We start from the raw sequence: 22539 nt of genomic DNA, 5'->3' as shown, positions 1-22539 counted from the left end.
CGCGCTTCTGACTGTACCCAGTGCTTGTATAAATAAATAAAAAATAAATCTTTTTTAAAAAAAGATTTATATTTTATTTATTTATGCATAGACGAGCTGGGGTGTATGTAGGCCAAAGTTGCAGGGGGTGAGAGAATTCACCAGACAGAATGGGTAGCAGAACAGGCCAATTGACTAAAATATATTGCTAAGGGGAGCAGTGGGTGAGACAAGTTAGGTCTGCTGCACCATGTGGTTCAGCTCCAGGGATTGAACTCATGCTGCAGTGGCTGCCCATAGCTTCATAGTGCTGAGGGAGTCCCCTGTTTTAATATATTTCTAAGAACCCTGCTGTCCTACTCCTCTGCCACATACCCTGGCAATAAATATTGTAAAAGAGGCTAACAATAACGCCAAGAAGAATGCAAATATACACAGTGTCCCAAAGTTAGTGACGTTCTGAGTTTAAAAAACTCAGAAATATAAGTGCCAGAAATTTACAAAGACATTGTTAGAAAATTTAATTAAATTTGAAGAATTCAGAATTTTTATTTCAAGGATTCTGCAGATGATATTTTTAAAATTAAATAAAAACACATTATTCTTAATACTCAGTTCTAAAGAAGTGCAAAAGAAATGGAAATAGTTTTCAAATGGTGTCTCCTGTTTGTAAGCATTATGCTCCTAGAATTACTACAGCTTTAAAACCTCACTCGGACTTTTGGGATACCATGTTATTAATTCACAGTTTTTCCTTTATCAAGTTCTTTTCACCAATATGATAGTATAATTTTTGTTCTCTTGGTAGGAACATGTTTATTTTTCAGTCTGAGTATAGCTCATCTCAGCAGATAATTTCATAGCTGCCAATTAAAAGACATTGTTCAGCAACTGCCCTGCATAATAAACCAATCTATGTCTCTTTTCACAACACATCACAAGCATTTCTTCTGGAATTCCTCTAACATACTCATCACTAAACTGTAACCCTGGAACTTCATTGAATTTGTTTACTCTTTATCTGTTTTCATCCCTGAGGGCTCTGCTTAAAACTTAGGTAAAGAAGAAAATGGGAGGTTTTTACAGTAAAAAAAATTGCAAAACAAAGATCAAAGACACAATTTTACTCCTCAATCTGTGCAATCTAACTTAGCTTACAATTAAAGAATGATTTTAATTGTCAAACTTTTAAATTTTATTAAATGTTTGTGGCAATGCATCGAATAAATTCCAGACCTATATAAATACACAGGCAGCTGTTTGTAATTTGCATTTTTATCAGTTTTGAAAGAGCACAATGTACTTCCTGCATCTTATTTTCAGAATTTGCATTTTATCATCTTTGGCTATCCAGTATATAGTACTTGAATATCTCATTCTTTGAATTTTCATTTTTGATTGTAAATCAGATGACGTCTGGCACTTTTCTCTTTTCTCAATTTTCTCTTCTCTCAACCTCCAGGTTTACTTGCTCCCATTTCTTCTTGGCTCTAATAATAAAACACAAAAAATATTTAAATTATATTCTTTTTAGCATTCTTCATGACACCAGCATTTTGCATTTCTTTTGCTCATTACTTACCATAAGTCTAAAGGCAAAATGACACTGTGCTTATTGTTTTAATTTATAAATTTTCAAAATGTCATTCGAACCAATTCTACTTCTCTACAAAGCTTATTGTGTTTTGAATTTGGATATAAGGGTATAAAGGAATGGAAATAATTCCCTATAGATGGCTACAGAAGGGACACCCAAAATGAATAGGATTGAGACAGACTCCCTGGGTCATATCTGCTCTATCCCTATCAGAGAGGACATGAGACCTCAAGGAAAGGCTGACAGTGAAAATGACATCTCTCATTGCCTTTAGCTCCTTCCTCTATTCGCACAGACACATTTTTCTCTGCTATTGCATTATCCTCATATTCAACAGCACTTTCCTGTAAGGCTCTCTCCCCCATTTACAATTCTGTGACATTAGCTCCCACATATTCCTTATGAGGAATAACTGATGGCAGTTTGCATTTTCTGCCTTTTCTCTCTCTCTCTTAATTATAGGTTATTTATTTACTCATTCCTTTGTTTGTTTGTTTTTCGTGTAGAAGAACTGGGGTATAGGCCAGAGTTGTGGAGGATGAAAGGATTCACCAGAGATAGAGCGGGGAGCAGAATAGGCCAGTCTACTGAAATACACTGCTGAGGGGAGAGCAGGCAAGACAGGAGGGGTCTGCTGTGCCAGGTGTGTCACCTCCCTGGCTGGGGTTTGAACTCAGGCCACAGAGGTAATAGTGCTGAGACTTAACCCCTAGGCCACCAGGGAGGCCATTCTGCCTCCTCTTTCTGGCAGTCCTTCCGTCCACTAGTAAATGCTTAAATTCATCCTCTGTGCCAGAGCAGAAAGTACAGAAAAAGAAACATAAGCTAATGCTTCTCTTCCTACCTTGGTGATGACAATTGGAAAAAAATCAGCATGTAGGGGTCACGAATTTCCCAGTCAGAAGCTCAGGTACATAAGAAAACTACCTTTATTATGTGGTCAGAAGCTCAGGTACATAAGAAAACTAACTTTATTATGCGATAACTCTGTTCAAATGTTGACTCTATGTCCCCATTCTGCCTGATATGGAAAATTAATATAGTTCTTTGAAATTAAGCATAGTCCACTTCAGGGACTTCTTTGTTATTTTACACTTATATTTCAAAACCACATTCAGATTTGAATTTCAGATTTGAAATTCTTTCTCAAGCTTTTTTCCCCACTTCTCCACATTCTGTTGCTGAGCCTATCTAGTGTTCAAGACAGAGGAGAATGGTTTCCTAACTGTGTGACAGCTTATCATTTCAATAATCCTTGGTCTCAATAAGGTCTGGGTCATTGGTTGGTGACTAGTGGGTGGCCCAGATCAGTGGTCTGAGGTTTTTCAAATTTCAGTTTGCATTCTAATCACCTGAGTAGGAACTAGCCCACCTTTAGTGTATGTGTAAGCATTGCCCACCCCAGGGAACGCCACCACATGGCTAGGCTGCCAAATGGCTGGTTGGATGCGCTGCCAATCTCTACCCTGGAGAGGCTCCACAATCCCCAGCCCCTCCCAGTGCACCAAGCACAGCAAGGGGAGACCACAGCCACTCCAAACCTCCTAGCCTAGAAACTTCATCTTAGGTACCCTGTCAGTCTGCACCAGCCAATATTTATCTACAGCATATATGGTAGGGCTTTAATATTGTGTGTCAAAATATATCTTTGTGTATTTGCTTTGTAGTCCAACAAAGGATGCCTCTTAGCATATTATATAATTGCTACAACTGCTACACTGGTAGCTAAGGAGAAAAATATATCAAATGATTTCTGATAACAAAAATAGGTGAAGGAGAACACAATAAAGCAAAACAAAATTAACTGCTAGTAGACAAGACGACTAAACTCCAAGAAGTGTTCGTATAGATCATGAAAATTTTAGTCGTCATGTTTTCTAAATTATGTTGCTTGAATTTAAAAACTGTCCCTCATTTTCAAAGTTGTATGATACACTAAAATCACTAGTAAATATTTACCTGTATATATCTTCTCAGTTTTTGAATATGTTTTTGAAAAAGGAATTCTTTTTCGCCAGGCTGAACCATTATACGATGTTGACATATATTTATCTGAGGAAAAAGTGAAGACAGTAGTTAATATTTTATAATCTTAAAACCATATCCCCAGACTGTTTCAAAGTTATAAACATCTAACAAGTGAAGCTATTCTAAGTAATTCATTTCACAATTTCAAAGCTGAAGCATCAGGGGTATAAGTAAGTTTGTTAAAACCATTCAAGTTGTCAGTAAACACGGTTGCACATCTCATGATTGTCAATTCTTCAAATAAGGCTCTCTTCTTTGAGGTTAAACTGCAGGAGTGCATGATATTTAAACCAGATCAATATATCTCATTGTCTTACTTTACCTTAATATAACATATAATTCTGCTATTAGTAGTAGAGGATATTTTCAAAAGGAAAGAAAGAAAAGAAGAGCCCTCTTTCCTTTCCTTGAAGTGACTCACCTAAAGGCAGTACTTGCTCTACCACAGTGATATTGCTGTCTCAGGAAACCAAAGTATCTGTCTACTGTCTTGTTCCTTAAATCTCTACTTTCTTGAACAGATCTATATCCTAACTCTCATCTAGCACATTGTACTTGTATATTCAAATATTACTGTGCAACTGTGATTTCTTAAACCATGAACCATAATAATACCAAGAATCTATTTGCTTTTTCCCCTGTGTTAACATTTGCTCTAAAGATGGAAAAACAATAGTGATCACAGGGTGGCCACCTTCACACACATCCAGACAATGACACCAAACTGTTCTTGTGGACATTGTATTCTTCACAGTCATCCACTCACAAAATAAGGAAATAGTAGTAATAAATAAGATGTGAAACCTGTTTCACCTAAGAATATCCTATTTCCATATATACATCCATACATCATTCTACTCTAAAACAAGTAGGGGGAAAACAATTTAAATGAAGCTAACTTTTATTACAATTGTAGAAGAAGGGAACTTAGAAAGACATAGAAGTTTTAGAATTCTACTAACTAGACTGTGAACATAGGAAAACACAAACATGAAATTATAAGGAATTGAGTGGCCTTTTGTTACGTTGAAAAACTGAAACCCAACTTCAAAAGAGTAAAATCCATCTGAGACAGGAAGAAAAAGTGATTCCGTTCCCTCCTTCTGTGTCCTCCTCCATCCTGACAGGTGCTATGGCTTTGCCTATTACATGATGAAATGATTTAGAAGCAATCTGTGCTTGGTGGGAGAGAGGAGAGGTTGCCAAAAATATTGCAGTTAACCCCCAAACTAACCCTTTCAGAAAGTAATCATGAAGGCCTAAAGAAAAGCCACAGCACTGGCCTGAAAGTGATAATTGAACAATGCAGTTAGTGGAACAAGAAAATGTCAACCATTTGAAAACAATCCTCAAGAGTGAAATAAAGCTATCCATTGGGAACAAAGTGCAGTGCTCTGAGACAAAACTGTAGGAAGGTTCAATGTTAAGTCAGCTGCACCCTACTTGAGTTTTCTTCCGTATCCTTTAAATCATGTGCACTCCTATACGTGATGGAAGAAACCCTTTCACTAGCTTTCCATGATGTGATGGTGGTGGCCTGGGAAAAGAAGAGGGGGTGGGGAGCAATGAAGATTAACTGCACCATCACGGAATTCCATGGAAATGAAATCCTCAGACTTGAGTAAGCCATGTAACTTAAGAGCCTCACCTGGACAGAGGTTGAGTTTGGGTTCCTTATTAACATCCACTTTACTGTAGGACCCATTTGAGGGCCTGTTGCGGGGAGGTGCGTTCAATGTCGCTGTCCTGACAGCCTCTCTCTGAACATGGATATAGGGGGCATTCTCAGCATTTCTGCTTTTATTATTGCGATGGTAACTCATTTTATTTTTGGGATTTGGGGCTTGTACTGTTGTAAAAGAGAGGAAGAGGTGATGGATAAGATAAATTGGTTTCATACCCATCCATAACATATTGCATTTAAAGTATTTGATGACACAATGGAAGAACTAAATTTATAGAAGTTAGGCTGACATCTAAAATAATTTGTTGCACAAGAATTTTTTTAAGGTAGAAAATATTTGACATTTAATTTCTCTTCAAATTACAATTTAGGAGTAGCAAATATATAGTCGCTTTACCTCTCCGCATTCCTGGGCCAGGAAAGTTCTTTGATTCATCATAAATCCATTTTCTTTTTTTCACACCTTTAAAATGAGGCTTTCTCACAGGCTGGACATCATTCACTTAGAGAAGATACAAGTTTTTACAGTTTTTTAGAGATGCTTTCATCTGAAAATTACTGTAGGTGATAATTACATATCTGTGCATTCACATGTCAAGCAAGAGAAAAAAAATAAATGCACCACCCTAGTACTTTACTTTCTAGAACAAAGGGTGATTTATTTTTAAGTGACAATAAAAAACTATCTTGGAAATTGATTGATGAGAAAACTTTCAGTAAGTAGTATTCCTCAAAGAAAAATGCTTTTCTCCAGAGGAAATGTGGATTCTATTAAAAGAACATAAAAGTACATTCCAAATATAATTATAAATCTAATTATAATGTTATTTAAGTAGTTTCAGAATTGCTATTTTGAATATAAATCTTTTTGTACTTTTTTAACCAAAACTATTATTTCCTAAGAAGTTGGATTAAAAAATGCTTCCTAGTAAATCTTATTCTTTTAAGAGCTCAAAAACTTGTGTATACAGATAGTTTGGTGAAATCAGACTGAATCATTATAATTTGGAAGTGCTAAGCACTAAATTATTCACCTTTTACTTGTATCATTTAGCATCAAAATTGTTTTATGTATGATCAGTTTTCCTAAAGTACATTTCTCCAGAGAATCTTGAAACAATTTAGTAGAGAGGCGCTCTTTGTTTTCTTTCTATGCAGAGATCATGAAGATTTACAAGTAACTACTGCACAGAGAAAATGAACAGCAAGAGGACTATGTGGGATACATCAGCGCTCTGTAAGTGGAATAATCTGTTTTTGCTCTAGCTCTCCAAACTCAGTATATGTTTAAATCCTTCAGTAAAACTCTGATTCACCGCCCCCTCTCCAAGTATCATGTTCCATCTTTACTCTCAAAGCTCCAACTCCTAAAATTTGGAAACCATATTTAACAAGTGCCACTAACCTGAGCTTCTTGGGGGCAAACCATTATGGTTCCCTTCAGTGCCTAGCTGGGATCCAATAATACTATAGAGATTCAATAAATGAAATAAGGGAAAGAAGAAAGTAGGGAAGGAAACAGAGAGGAAGATCCATGAGTCTTAATTGTATCAAGAGAAGTAGCTCAGAGTACTGAATGGCAAAGAGAAGTTTAAAAAAAAATCCAAAACATGATGAAAACAACCTTGTCAATGTAATCCTCTATGGGTTAAATTTAAAATGTTGTATTAATGAATCTTCCAAGAAGGTCGTATGTTAGTAATTTTAAAACCTAAATTAAACTAGTGGGCAACTATTAATTTTAATTTACTAGGTCCTAAATAACAATTCATTTGTCAGAGTTAGTAGAAGAATATTGTGTGTTTAATTCTTAATACTGAATAATTTTCAAACCATCCTGTTTTTCTTTTTTTTAAATTTCTATTTCAAATAAGCAAAGCAAATCCACGATAAAACAAAAATATCTAAGGCCAAAAAATGATAGAGCTAATGTCTCACTTGAAGAGGGGTCCTCTCTGCACTTCATACTGATATTCTCAGTTGCATTTAATACATGCGTAGTAGGTACTAGCCGGGTAGTTAGGGAACGCTTTGGATGAGGACTGTCCTTGTTATCTTTTAAAGCAAATTAAGAAAATAAAATATCAGTATTAGTAAAAGAAGTGTTTCAGTTGCTATTTCACTTTTCAAATATTATATGATGAGTATAACTCTTTAATATATTATGTAGTCATTGAAATTCCCTTATTATCATACTGCATTCCCAAAATTTGTCACTAACAAAACATTAATAATCCAGAAATACAGTCACTATCTTCAGTATGTAAATTATGTCTTTATGGCAATATTTTTAATTCTACTACACAAAAGAATTAAAAGGCTAGCAATTTCACATCAAGTGTGCTAATTTAAATTGGGGCTCCAAATTTTTTTTAATGTATCAACTTATGCTTATTCTATGCTTTGGAACAAGGCTATTTCCAATCATACCTTCCACGATGAAGGAAATATTCTAAATCTGTGCTGTTCATCAGAATGATGCATTTCTGTGCATCAGAAATGATAACCACTAGTCATGTGGACATCGAGTGCTATGATATTATTACTACAGTGGAGGAAATAATTTTCTAATTTTATTTAACTTAATTAAATTTAAATAGCCCACATGTGGGCAATGGCTACTATTCTAGTTGGAAAGAGTGATTTTGATTGATTGGACCAAACTTTCCCATCTCTGAGTGAGAGAGGAAGAGACACTTAAATGAGAATAATTTAAACATAAGTGCCTTTTTTGATTCTTGAGAACATTTATTTAATGGTGGGGAAAATAGTAGTGAAAGTGAAAAATAGTGGTGAATATTTGGATGGAGATTATGTGAAATCCTTTAAATACAGTCCAGCTGTACTTTTAGTCTGTGGCTGATAGAGCTGCCCTGAAGACAGATATCAGGTGGAGGAACTCTAAGCACGATAAAGGCATTTTAACGTTATAGTCGGTATATTTTTTAATCACATCTCTTGATAATTCACAGACTACAATTAGTAATAATTACAAAATATAGAAATCATGGAAGTCGTGAAAAGATTAATGCTCTACAGTCTTCACAAAGCTTTTAAGAAAATTCATTGATACTGAAGACAGAAAAAGAAACTGAAAAGAATTTTGTATTACCAGTTTAGAGAACCAACAATTTTAGAGCTAATAAGAGTCTCAGAAATTATGTAGTCCAACAGGCTATTTTTCAGATAAGGAAATTAAAATTTAAAAAAAGTATAGTTTTCTGTTGAAACAATTAGGTAGAGAACCAAATAGGAACCTTAGGGTCCTTGACTCTTAATGAATATAGTGTTATTGTTATTTACTACCTTGCCTTTTGTATTTGCTTTTTACAACAATTAAGTTTATCTTTCTAACTTATCTATCCAAATTACAAATGGATCAAAATGATAAAATTGTTCATTACCTTTAGTGTTTGAACATTTTGACATGGAGGTTTCTTTCTCTTCGTTTAAAGCTTCATTTTCGTCTACTCCAAGAAATATGATCCTCTGTGGAACATAACAATCACCTCCTATGACAATACCTTACTGTCAGTGACACTATGTCAGAAAGTTGAACAAAACTCTTTATTTCAATACAGAAATACCCTCTACACAATCCCTTTGATCTATTCTTGCTTAAATTCTTCCCAGTGACACCACATCATAGTGATATATGTTTTGTTTAGATTATACATTTATATCTATATGTATCTGAATATGAAGTATGTGTACTTACATATAAATAACTTCAAGAACTCAGACTACACAATTTTCCTTTAAACTAAAATATTCTAATTATAATTTTAATTTCTGATGATTCACCTTTCAAGGCTACTTATAAATGCAGGGGTCTATATTTGTTTATATTGTTCCATAACATATACCCACGATGTTCTGATTCTTAATGAAATGAGGAACATTATAATACCTGAAAAATCAACAATTTTGACTAGGTATGCCAGAAACCCAGCATACTAGATGATGGAAAAATTTAACATTCTATTAGTGTGGTTGGTTAAGCAGTTTATTACTCTTATCAACATTATTAGACAGATTATTGAAAGTATAATGACATCCTCACATTTTCTAAGCCCAAATCTAGGAAATATTTTCCTTATTATCACAACACAGAGAAAATTTTATCTTTTTTTTAAGATTTATTTATTTATTTATTTATACAAGAACTGGGGTACAGGCCAGATGCGCGGGAGGGTGAGAGGATTCACCAGAGACAGAGTGGGGAACAGAACCAGGCAGACTGATGAAATACACTGCTGAGGGGAGCAGCGGGCAAGATAGGATAGGTCTGCTGCACCATGTGGGTTTCTCCCTGGCCGGCCGGGATCGAACCAGCACTGCAGAGGCTGCGGACAGCTTCACAGCACGGCGCTCAACCGTCTGCACCAGCAGGGGAGGCCCAGAAAATTTTATCTTTTATATAAAAACATCAGTTTATCAGTGGTTGAAAATAACATTTTATTAACCAAAAAGATGATATAACTTAATACTACTTCACTGAAAAGTAAAATTAGAAATGGCCAGGTTGGCTGGCTACAGTTACATTCACTGTCAGGTAATATAGAAAATGTGAACTCCATTGGGAAAAACCACCAATGTTCTCTATTTATAGCTAACGTTTATTGCTTCAAGGCAACTACAGACAGCTAGTCTAAACCTTCTGAAGCTAAAAGAGAAAGGAGAGAAAAAAATCAAATTGTGTTGTATAAAAAAAGTATAGACAGAAAATAGTTGAAAATGGATGAAACAAGGAGAGCAGGAAACATCACCCCCATGCTCTCAACCACATTCTTCTGGCCAGGAGAAAAAGAAATAACACAAAGATTTGGAATTTTCTGCCAAATAATAAAAATGCTTAAGCTAGAATGTAGTTCCAAAATTGTTTAAGCTGTAATCCATAATCAAGATGTGATGCTTTGGCGTAAATTATACATTTATAATTATGTAGACACTCAAAAGCAACAAGGACTTCATTAATTGTACCCTTTGTTTCTTCCTCTGTGATAGTATAAGAGCATATATGAAAACTGAATTCATTATAGCATGGAGTTACACACACACACACACACACACTATGTACCAGATTTCTCAAAAATATGGAAAATGGAGTATCTTGCACACTGAGCACAAATTCCCACGAGTAGGTAAAAAATAGTGAAACAAAATTAACTATGAGAGAGAAAATTCAGACTCATTATATGGTGATATATTCAGAATCAAAAGGTAATAAATTAACTCACCTCCATTTTCAAAAGCAGCAATGTCAGTCCTTGGTTTCCTATCCAATGATGCTTTTATCTCACCTTGCCTTTCAGATAGACTAAATTTTGTTGGAACTGTAAGACCATCCCCTAGAAATGAAAAACAAACAAACAGAAAACCAAACTATCACCTAGGGACCATTACAAGTTTATGATAGAATATATCATGATAGAAAAAAAGTCTTAAAGTTAATGCAAATATTTTTTGCATAGTGATATGATGAGCAATAAATTTATAAAGTCATGAATTTCCAGAAAATTTTAAAACTATCAGGAAAGCAGAAAGCAAATTTATTTTTCTATTTGGATACTTTATCAAATGATAACATAAAAATTTAGGCTATCTATCACTATTGTGTCAGTATAATATATTTAGTCTATTTGACATATTTTTCAAATGGTAAGTTTTATAATATGTGTTTCTTTTTATCTGTTCACCAAGAACAAATTGAGTAAAAAATATTAGTTTACTGTTGTCTACATAATGCTAACTACACTGTGATAATTAAAAACTTTCTCCATTTTTCTTACATCTCTGGATAATTTTCTTTTAAAACAAACTAGAATAGTTTATAGAGTAGAAGACACAACAATCAAATGCAACCTTCAATCAGTCACACTGGATTGAAGTGAATTGGATTCCAAACCAGAGGAAAAAATACTCATTTTCCTAAAAATGATATAAATGACAGAGTTGGTGAAATCTGCAAAAATACTGTATCAGTGGCAATTCCTTTATTTTGATATTTACACCACAGTTATTTAAGAGGAAAGGGATATCAAGTGTGCAAATTACTCTCCAATAGTTCAGAAAGTAACAACAATATTTATATTTAGAGAGTGAAAAATCAAGTGTGTACAATGCTAACATTTGGGCAAAATCTGGGGAAAGGGTGTTCCTAAATTAATTGATATTTTAATAAAATAAAAGCTTTTGAAATCATAACATAAAATGAAAAAGCATACAATTGTCTCTATAATCTGCCATTTTATATATTCAATGTTAGTATGTTTTCTGTTATGACTTTGTTTCTCTTTAGGATAGTGCTGACAATCTGTCCTTCTCCAGAAGGCTCCCACCTATCAAACAAGTCTTGCTGATTGTGCTCCTATCTCATAGTGTGATGCTGCCACCTACTGCCATTACGAATAAATAGTTTGCCACATATTGCACTTGCAAGACAGGCATGTTATTCTATCATATACTTTATTTTATATGCATATTTTGATACAGGAAGACTTTTCCTTCAATGTTTTTTTTTAATACAGGAAAGAAAGGATTCAAATCTGACTGCTGCAAAATTTATTTTTCAGCTCATTCTAGACAAGAACTTTATATAAACTCATAGATTTTCTCTGAGTTTCTGATTTTATACCGAGAAAATGTTTCTGTTATCTTGTCTCCAAGGGGAAAATGTTCACCAGCAGCAAAATCAGATTTACCAAAGCACAAAATCCATGAAAGGCTCAGCCTTGAAATGACCCACCTGTGTAACTCCTGAAATTGCCTGATAGACAGAAAGCACTCAGACGATGAATAACTACATCCTTGTTCTATCAGTAGCATCATGATTTCCCTTATGTTCTATGGCCAGCTTTTTTTTATATTAATAAAGAAAAATCTATATCTATTTCATAGGGAGATTTCTTTTCAAAGACATGTAAAATGATAAAAGCAAATTATTCACAGAATTACTGCATAGGTATGTAGTATTACCATGTGTTTATGAAGTCTACACATTCTGTGGCTCCTCTGGGGAAACATACTTATATTAATGGCAGATTTTCATATTAAATTTAGGTTACCCCATAAAAGCACTTCCTCCTCACTCTCAATTTTCATGTATTATTTATTATTTAACTCTCAAGTACATCTTACTAAATAATTCACAACCTATCTCTTATACATCACCTTGAAATGCTGCCTTTTCACTACTTACCTTCTTGCAATTCACTGCCATTTTCCATAGGTTTTTCTAACTCTTTTTCTGCTGTAGAGGATACGCTTTTTGATGATGAACTATCTGGAGGAGTATGAAATCTGTAGTATCCACCTAATCTCCCACAAGAAAAGTAATGGTTAGTATATTTGTTGCATCAAGCATTTGCAGATCCACAAATGTTTGATGGCTTACCAGATTTATAACACATTTCCTTTATGGCTCTTTTTTCTTCAATTTCTTCAGGAGTCTTTGTCCATAAACCAGAAGCATCTATAGGATATATTGTTTTTAAATTAAATTATCCCAAAGCCAAATAATCTGAAAATTTATAAACCAGAATGAAAAATCCCAAACATTATTCTCATGATTTATTTATTTTTAAAATCAATAACTTTGCATACTAGAAAACATTGCTAATTGCTCTATTTCTAGATAAGAAAGAATCAATCAAAAGAAATAAATGACTGTTATGCTGGAGGTAGAGCCTCATATGTTAGGATGATATTTGCTTGTTTGGAGGAGGATATAGACTTGGGAGATGTGTACAAAAAGAGAAATATTTCTATATAGTCCTAAGCACAGACACTCTGGGTGCCTGAAGCCCATGAAGGACACATCCCAGGGTAAAGATAGAGTGAGAGTTTATTTTTCTGTATGTTTATCATGTTTGTCCACACTTATTGGCACAACAGTGCTATAAAGATACAGGAGAAATAGTGTGAGCTAGGATGCAAAAAGACTGAGTTCTTTTTATACTTGGGCAAAGATAACCTGGGACAGTGCAGATGACAGTGCTTTATAAATTGTTTACTTTTCTTTGAACCTCTATAATGTTAAGGGTTAAATGGGAGATAGATGTAATCATGTAATAGTCAGGTAGAGAGATACACATGTATATCAACGTGTCTTATAAACAGTTAATTTATATATAAATAAAAGAGGTAATTAGTATACCTACAAACAATGCACATATTTAACTGATCTGTTTTCCTGCATTTTACCATGAAAACCTTCCAATCTAAATGATTATAATCTTATAGACAACTATCTAATCATATAGAATAAAGTAGATTATGATCATTTAATATACTATAAGTTGAAATTATTTCTCACCAGAATCTACCTTATATTTTTACATTATAAACTACTAGTTAAACAAATTGGTAGAATATATCATGAGGCTTTTGTACATATGTTGTAAACATGAGAAAATATTTACTGACCGTTTTGTTCTTCTCCTTCCTCTTCTTCATCCTCAAATTTAGTTTTTAAAACTAAAGGGTGATGAATGGGTCGTGATATATTCTCCTGGGGTTTCAGGGGTTCCTGACTCTGTGTTGGGGAAGGTATGCCTTCCTGAGTTTCTTTCTGTACTGTGATATCTATAAAGAAAATGTAGAATTTCAATCCTTTCAAGACACATAATATATGCATGCTCAACGATCGACAATTGCCCTCTAATTAACTGTGTATTTTGTTAAAAGGTGTCTCTTCTTATTTCTCGAATAGAACAAAAAAAAATCAATGTTTTGCCTGTAAGATGTAGAAAATATGCTAATTCATGCACTTCAGCTAGTAATTATAGTCATGATTTGTATATCACACTTTTGGTATGAATGCAAAATTATCACAAGCACTAATCTATTCTTACATTAGCCCTGTGGAGTAAGAATAACTAATGACATTATGACAAATGAACAAAAGCACACTCAAAAGATATAGCTTATAATGGCACAAAACATATGTCAAAAAAGGAAAATATCCAATTGGACTCATTTTCTATGGCTGCGGGGTGATTACTCAAAGTGAAGAGAATGAAACTTTCAGATTCCTCTATCGGTCATACTTGATCAGATTTGTCAAACCTCTAGTTCATATTTAAATGTTCTGTAACCTGCAAAACTAACCAGCAAATAATTTAAAAAGTTAGTGAGTACATGGATCTTCTATCATTACTAATTCAACTCCCTTTGTTTTATAAACCAGTAGTTACCAAATCTGGATCAACTAAAGAGAATATTCAAAATATCTTTTGGGTCTTTGCCTGCTTAACATCTGATGGGAATCTGCTTATTTTTTTTTAATGTCTCAGGAACTTATTAAATCATTCCAGTTTGGAAATCACTGCCTTAAATCAATGATCATATAACTAGGGTATTGGGTCAGAGCAGTGACCCAATAGAAGGTCCCCATAGCAATAGTGGGTCAACCACTATTTGATCACTTCTATGGTGCCATTCCAATAACTTGAAAGCAATTAACCTTATTCTAGATCAGTTTTGACATCTATTTTCCCCATAAAACTGATTTGCTTGAGAACAGTTCACAATAGTCTTTTCTCCACTTTATAAAATAAAGGCCTATATCTCACAAGACAGATATAGAACTGAAAATTCTCATTATTAATGAACATGGAAGAGTTATTGATAAATTAAGGAGGAAAATCATATTCAGTGGCTTGGCAAATAATGCTTGCTTCATATTAAATGTCTTCTGTGTGTTAACACTGTACTGAGCACTCTGCATCCTCAGTGCCATTAAGGTAGGTGGAAAAGAGAAACTGAGGATGCAGAGTGCTCAGTACAGTGTTAACACACAGAAGACATTTAATATAAGAGATTATTTGAAAGCCCTGAATATGGAATTTTCTCATTTCTCATAACTTTCATGTTCTTAAAATTCAGATTTTCAGTTTATACTGTTTGTGAGAAGAAATTTTGTGGAGGTATCAGACACAATTAACAAATGTTATGTCTGGAGAACCCACATTTGAGTACCACATTTTTTTTTGCACTTTTAGAATCACTTTGGATCACAGATGAGAATAGAACCAATGTCCAGTCAAAATGAAATCTCTCTCATTTAAACACAGGTGTTCCAGGGGTCAAAACCGTGTGGGTTATGGCACTTAGATTCTCTTCCTAAAGCAGAAAGAACTGAATTGAATTGTTTTCTGATGACCATCCATAATTGTCTTCTTCTGTGTCTTATCCACACAAACACATATGCAATATTAGTAGTCTATGCTTTGCTGACTCAGATCTTCAAGTCAAAGTGTTTATGAAACCATTTAACAAAAGATTATTTGACAATGGCTTTTCAAGACTTAAAAGGGTTACATGTGCATAGTCATTTAGATTACACCTTCTGAAGTGAGCTGATCCAAGGTATGTTTAAAGTGGCCCAATCTTGCCCAAAGCATCTCTAAGACCCTGACTTAGAATGAATAAAAATCAAAATATACTAACAATTGATCATTATAGAATAGCATAGCAATAAGCCAAGTAGATGAGTAGTTGCTTCAATGTTTGAGCTACTGTGTTTTCAGAAAATTGTTTTTAGCAAGAGGTAGGGAGTTTCTTAAGAGGAGCAGTCTGTCCGTAAATTAATCTCTATTGTATACTATGGGAGAAAGAACAGGTTCCTATCCCACTCACAAAGAAAAGCAATCTACTCAGAAATGCCTAGGAAATTCTTATAATTATCTTATTTTGATCTGACAAAATTATATATAAGTGGCACAATGCTATATATAAAATGATACTTAGTTGTATATTTTGTTTTCCGAAAATTATAATTCACCCTGAATTTATTGCATGTACTTACTGAAACATAAAAATGTAGATTTTAAGAAAAATACAACCTGATTCTTTGTCTAAGGTGAGAAGACTTATGTTCTCAGTTTTGGTTAAAAATGAACCTTGGTGGGTAGGTGAAAAGATCAAATTATACCTTCAGAGGTACTGAAATATTTTCAATATGATTAGATAGTGAAGCAATTCAATACACACTTCAAATGATGTTGGTAGTTTCTACAGACTGGAAATTAAATGCACTTTCCTAGAGCATAGACATGTGTCTGGGCAGAGGGAAAATAGTTATCTACTAAATTGAATATATACTAGTCAAGACATTTTGGGGTAGAATTAGCCACTATGCAAAAAGTTAAAAGTTTACATAGAACTATGCTCTATGTTAGGCACTGGGGATTCTACAAAGAACAAAATAAAGATTCCTGCTCTTATGGAGCTTTCATCCTATGAGAAAACAGACAAAAAAAAAATAGACACAGTAAACAAGTAAATTACATTGTATCTGAGAACATTGTAAGGAATACCCCCTCCCCTGCCCCAAAGTTAGTAAATATCTATGTAGGAAATAGGCAGGCTGACAACATTTCAAATAAATATTCACTCATTAAATGGTGATATAGAAGTAAAGTAAGGTCTTGAAGAGATAAAAGAGCTATTCAAAAGGATATTGAGAGAAAAGTATTTCATGCAAAACCCCTAAAACAGGAGCAGGAGAGCATGCTCTAGGGAAAGCAATGCAACTAGTATGGTAGGAGCAGAGAGAACAAGTAAATTAGTTTTGGGAGATAAATTCAGAGAATTAACAGGACACCTCATCAAGTAGGGTCACTTAAGCTTTTGTTAGGACTCTGATTTTACTCTGAATAACATGAAAACCACTGGAGGGCTGACATCTAATTTACATATAAGAGTATCACAGTGGTTCTGGAGTTGAAACATCAGAAATAGTTTGCATGTTTGCGCCCAGTGCATGAATTTAGTTGTGACTTTACTTGGCAGAGGGAAAAGCTTACTCCTAAATTAACATTAAGCCATAGTTATCTTTGACCCCCAGGTTCTATGTCTAAAAAATGAAAATAATAATATTTATCCTTGTAGAACTTAGTCCAGGACATGTGTAATGGTGGGGAGCCCAAGAACTGTCAGTTACACAGACATTCTACCAGTTCTCTGCTCAGTGATGCACTCTGTTTTATTCAAGTCCTGAAAGAGGTAGTTTGAGATAATAATTTCACCCATAGATAGTAGGAAGCAAACTATTATAGCTAGACATAAAGAATTCCTGGAATGTTCCTCATGAAATTAAAAACCCACTAAATGTAAAACAATGGAGCCAAGTGAATCACTTAAATAAGCTCAATAACTTTCATCTTGGAAGGTTAACTATTTAGTAGTTATCCATTCCCTATCCATGTATCCATATATCTAGTTTTATTACATGTTTGTGCTCCAGACATTGTGGGAAGCATTGACAAGGGAACTAGCTATGATTCCCATATTTGTGATGGTGACAGGCTATTGAGGAACAGAGATAGTGATTGCAGCATGATACGCATGACAAAACTTGAGAGTTATCTAGAAACATAAATCAAGGGCACCTAATTTTAAGGTCTCCATTTGCCAAAGATTATTCAAAACCCAACTTTCAAATCCCAAACAGCCAGTTTTTGCAGCAATGGGATTATATTTTCTGTACAAGGACCATATAGTGTTTTCCCAGAAGCAGAAGTATGCAAGCCAGATCATGCCCTTGCTCTCCCACCTCTGAGATCTTCTTGTACGTACACAGGGAGTAACCTCACTTGAGTTCTGTGCTGCTTTACTGAGACAGCTTCCTTTTAACTGTGAAGTTAGTAGTTACCTCACTTTTCAGATGAATAGAGTACACTTTACATACAAGAGTCTGAAAAAGTTTAATTTGCTCTCTGCTCACTTCATCTTGTTAGCTACATGATCACATTCTAAGCTTCAAATCAAAATTCTTAATAGAATCATCCTCAATCATCCAGAAGCTATTAAACCACATTACTCTTTCTCATCATATCTTATTTAAAGTGTGACTCTAGGTGGCTACTTCAAAACCAGGTTATAATATGGTATGTCCATGTTATTTAAAAAAATATACTCACTGCTACTTGGTGGCAAAAATAATCCATTGATATTTCGAGGCTTGCTGTGATAAAAGATACAACTGATCTTCACACAACCAAGAGGTTGAGTTTCCCAGAAGCATGAAATACTGCAGTTTTGCTAGACAAAGGAGGTGGGGGAAATGTAATGATCAGAAGACATATTCAAAATATACACAGTGAGCTACAACACAACGTAATGTGATAAAAACAACTGCAATGGCTGATGCAGGATCATATGTGTTCCTCGGCTTTCAGTTTTTCTAAGCTTTGCTGCTTGAAGGATGCAATGGATGTTCCTAAAATATATTCCTCCTTTTTTTTTGGCAAATCTAAGTTAAGAGAAGTGGAAAATCCCTGAAATTACCTAGGGAAATGAAGAATCATTGCCTCTCTATCTTGTTCTAAGGATATCATTATATATTATTGAAGGGAGAAACTTTTAACAAACATGATGCTGCTGAGCAATTCTACCTGCATTTCCATGTGTCTAAATCTGCAAAGTGGATCTAAACATTTTCCCTCTCTCCATAAAGAGCACACAGTGTCACTGCCAAGGGCCTCTTCACAGTGTCGGAATCGGCACTGGGAACCCTAAAAGAAAAAGGTAAACAATGTAGAACCCTAAAAGAAAAAAGTAAACAATGTAGAAAACTCAATATAAGAACAATAGTGTTCAACAACAGTAAGTTGCTAATTAAAGAAAATGAGTAGATCAAATTAGCATTACAAAAAATACCACAAATAAGGCCATAGCTTACATTTTAGCAAATTAGCTTCATTTTAGAGACTCACAAATAATGATTAAAAAGTACATATCACAAGTCACTGATAAATTGCTAATCTTGATAATCAGTTAATCCTGGTTCACTAATGATAAATAAATGAGACCAGTGATACTCTTGATCACTGTTCAATGCTAGAACAATCTAATTTCTCTTCCTAAAGAAAGCCAGAAAATACACATTTTCGAAAGAATCAACAGAATATTCTAATTTGTGAGACAATGTCCATTAATCCTTTCATTTAATTATGTTGCTTCACTCAGGCTATGGAGATACTGTTACGTGTTAGTACGACCGCTATTATTATATTTTATAAATTCATTTAATTATTTGTTGAGAACTTCCTCCTCCATCAATCATTGTGTTACTTAGGGAGATAGCAATAAAACAGACAAACCTCTGCCCAGATGAAACAAATTCTAGTATTAGTTATCATTCCAGGGTTTAATCACAAGGAAACAGGCAGAGGAAGTAGATCTAACCCCTACAAAGCGGGATTTCCTTGCAGAGACACAACACTTTAAACTGGACATGTCTTTCATCAGGTTCATTGTGGCATGAACATTAAATTCCAAACATCAAGTTTCTACATTTATTTGGTTTCATAATCTCATAGAATAAATAATTTTCCCATTTACCTTTATACATTTGAATTCATATTTGACATATTTGTTTATATTACTTCTTTTCCTTTCTCCAAAACAAATATTTGATGTTAGACTTCTGACCAGGGAAAATTCAGCAATTGGGTTAATGAATTTTAGACAGGAAAACAATTCAATATATTAAACTAAGTTTGATAATGACCTGAATTTAACTATTTGAACGTCTGTGGCTGGAATCACATTAACCAAAACAGTATGATGATATAATATTTCCTTATTAGGAGTCTGATATCTCAAGAAGCCATCATAATATAGGCAAAAGTGCCTATATTTAAGCACTTTTAAGGAATATTAAAAAGCTATGGGCATGTAACTGGCATATATAAGAATAGTTTCAAAACAATTATAATATTAAATTATCCCAGATTTCCTAAAAAAATTACCACATCAAAGATAAATGATAAGCTTTCACTTTAGTTTTTGAATACATCAACTATATTGTTGGAAAATAGTAAATTGATAGCAATGCATATTGCCCTATTTTTCTTCATTTTACTAAAAAGCTTAAGCATGTGAAGTACCATAAATTGTACAATATTTACCTTAATGCATGTGGAATTAAAAAAGTAATAGCAGTCATTCCCAACTTCTGCCATTTCTCTTGATGCTAATCCAATGTTTTTTTATTATAAAAATTGCAGGAATGCAAATATAAGAACTATCAGTGTGTAAGGGGGAAAAAGAATTTCTTTTCCACAGTCTTTCAGGCTAGCAGTAGTATTCCTTTAAAACTGAACTCCTGTTGACAGTATATTACACAATAGATAATTCTTAAAGAAATTTAAATTAGAAGATACCTTCTCTAGCTTTGCAGAAATGTTGAAAGTGGTTGCTAGTAAGCACACAAACTCAAACTTCCAGAATTTTCCTCATTGTTACCTAATCCATTGTTTGCTCATCATAAATGACCTCATGTGTAACTGTACACTAGTTTCCCTTAGTGAATATTGTACAATATTTCCTATTCAATTCTAGTATATTAACAAGAAAAGACCACTAAAAATAAAATATTTTAATGTCTGATTAAATATGGAACACAAGCTAGTTCATAATTTCATAATTCAAAAGTATATCACAAGTAAAGTTATTTTCTAAAAACTTTATTTCTACATATGGCTTATAAATAAAATTGAAAAATTTCAATAGGTAAATATACAAGTATATCCTAAGATAACAAATAAACTTATTTAAATGTGTACTTACTCATATTCACTGACTTGGAAAAAATCATTCAGATTTTGACATTTTAATAGGTATCTGAAAATAAATTGGACTACTTATTCATCTTATAGCTACACTCCATTTTTCATCCATTATTAGGGCAGAAAGATCCCCAAGTGCTTGCAAATGTTGAGATTTTGTTGATAACAGAGTGAAGTACTCTCCCAGAATGAGACATTTCAGTGAGCAGTTATTGAGGTCTTCGTTTTAGAATCTTTACTAAAAGAAGCAGAGCCTAGCAGAAATCAACAGAAAAATGATAGAACGTTATTCAGAAGATACCATAGAGTTTGTGCAATACTCTAGATCAAAACATTTTAAATTACAATGTGCTTTTAATTTGAAATGCAAATGATCAAGACGTATAGATTCCCATTTGGATTAAGTAAAACAGACTGTTAGTACAAGTATTTTGAGTAAATGCGCTAAGATAAAAATCTAGGAAATTAAGACTAAATTTTAGGCAGTATTGGAAGTAAACAAAATAGTAGAGAATAAAGATTTGGTTAAATTCTTGAAAATATTAGCAAAGGTAAGGAGACACATCTAATATCTTGATTTTTATTTTGTACTACCTTCTAATTCTAGAAAAATAAAAGAGCCATCTTAATCATATGGGGGTGTGGGAGGAACACCCCTAAGAAATATTTTTAAGCAGATTTTGCTTCCAGACAACTTCTGCTCTACTAATGAACTTTTAACTGCAGGTACTGTTACCAAACAACCAATATAGCAAGATTAATTGTAACCTCATGATTAAAGCCATTGTGAAAATCCATTTTTATGTATAGGGAAAGCTAAAAAATGTTTTTACCGCTTTAATTTGTTGTGAGCAACTGTATTTCTGTAGATACAGGAATACCAGGTCAAACCAAAATGGGGACTATTATTTTTTTGAAGAGTTTACGAATAAATCCGTACATTTTGGTGGACTTTAGAATGTCTGGAGATTTAATTTCTTTCACCTGCCTTTTCCTTCCTTTTTCCTCTCCCTCCTTCCCTCTCCCTTCCTTTCCTTTCTATTTTTTCCCATTTCCTAATTACTTCTTCCTGTTGTGAAATTCATTTTAGTCATTCAAGGGAAAGCTATGCCCATATTTATGATCGTTACTCCCTGTAAAGAAGAGTGATGGGAAATTTGTCACCCCAAGTAGCAGTAGGTCTGAAAATTCTTTCAATATTTTGTGTTGGTGAAGGGAGACTCACTTTGTGTCTTTCATCTGAGGTGCATAATAAACAGTAAAACACCAGTTAGAGAAGAAAGTTTTCCTTCCATCTTGCAATCCAGTACCACCCACTTTCGCACAGGGACTGATATAGTGACTCTTGGCTGGCTCTTCAGGCTTATGAGAATCTCGCAAAGCTGCTGGCTAATACTCATCAGAGCAGGATTCCAGTTTATAATGTTAATTGGTCTTGCAGTTCTCTCCTGCCTTTTCTAACACAGGGGACCTCTGTTTCCACCAGAAACAGACCTCAACAGGCTTTACTCCAGGCACTGATGAAACCAAAGCACTGGGAAGACAGTGTTTCCTGAGAAATCTGTTATACCTGCTGCAAGTGGAATGTTTTGGAAGATGACCCTTACTCAGAAGTGACAGAATGTTGGACCTAGAAGATTCTGTGGCAGTTTGGTAAATGACAGTTGAAATTT

The 22539-nt window shown here is 34.0% G+C and overlaps 1 protein-coding gene across 2 annotated transcripts; it reads right to left on the bottom strand.

Annotated features, from left to right (window-relative positions):
- Nucleotides 1-1443: 1443 nt before the first annotated feature.
- Nucleotides 1444-20260, bottom strand: LOC311185604 (uncharacterized protein C12orf50 homolog; the record flags this gene model as incomplete). Of its 2 annotated transcripts, XM_084256260.1 has the most annotated exons (13): nucleotides 1444-1469; nucleotides 3536-3628; nucleotides 5253-5453; nucleotides 5686-5790; nucleotides 7227-7343; nucleotides 8693-8800; nucleotides 10529-10639; nucleotides 12490-12603; nucleotides 12685-12762; nucleotides 13716-13874; nucleotides 18215-18335; nucleotides 18689-18808; nucleotides 20207-20260. In XM_084256260.1, the coding sequence occupies 13 exons, from the start codon at nucleotides 20258-20260 to the stop codon at nucleotides 1444-1446; spliced, it is 1407 nt and encodes a 468-aa protein (XP_084112386.1). The 2 variants fall into 2 exon arrangements, with proteins under 2 accessions (XP_084112386.1, XP_084112387.1); XM_084256261.1 differs by lacking the exons at nucleotides 7227-7343; nucleotides 20207-20260 and having other exon boundaries at nucleotides 18689-18700.
- Nucleotides 20261-22539: the final 2279 nt, after the last annotated feature.

Source organism: Talpa europaea, assembly GCF_964194135.1.
Source record: "Talpa europaea genome assembly, chromosome: 15".
NCBI lineage: Eukaryota > Metazoa > Chordata > Mammalia > Eulipotyphla > Talpidae > Talpa > Talpa europaea.
Note: the sequence above shows the minus strand (reverse complement) of the source record. Positions and strands in the feature narration are given on the sequence as shown.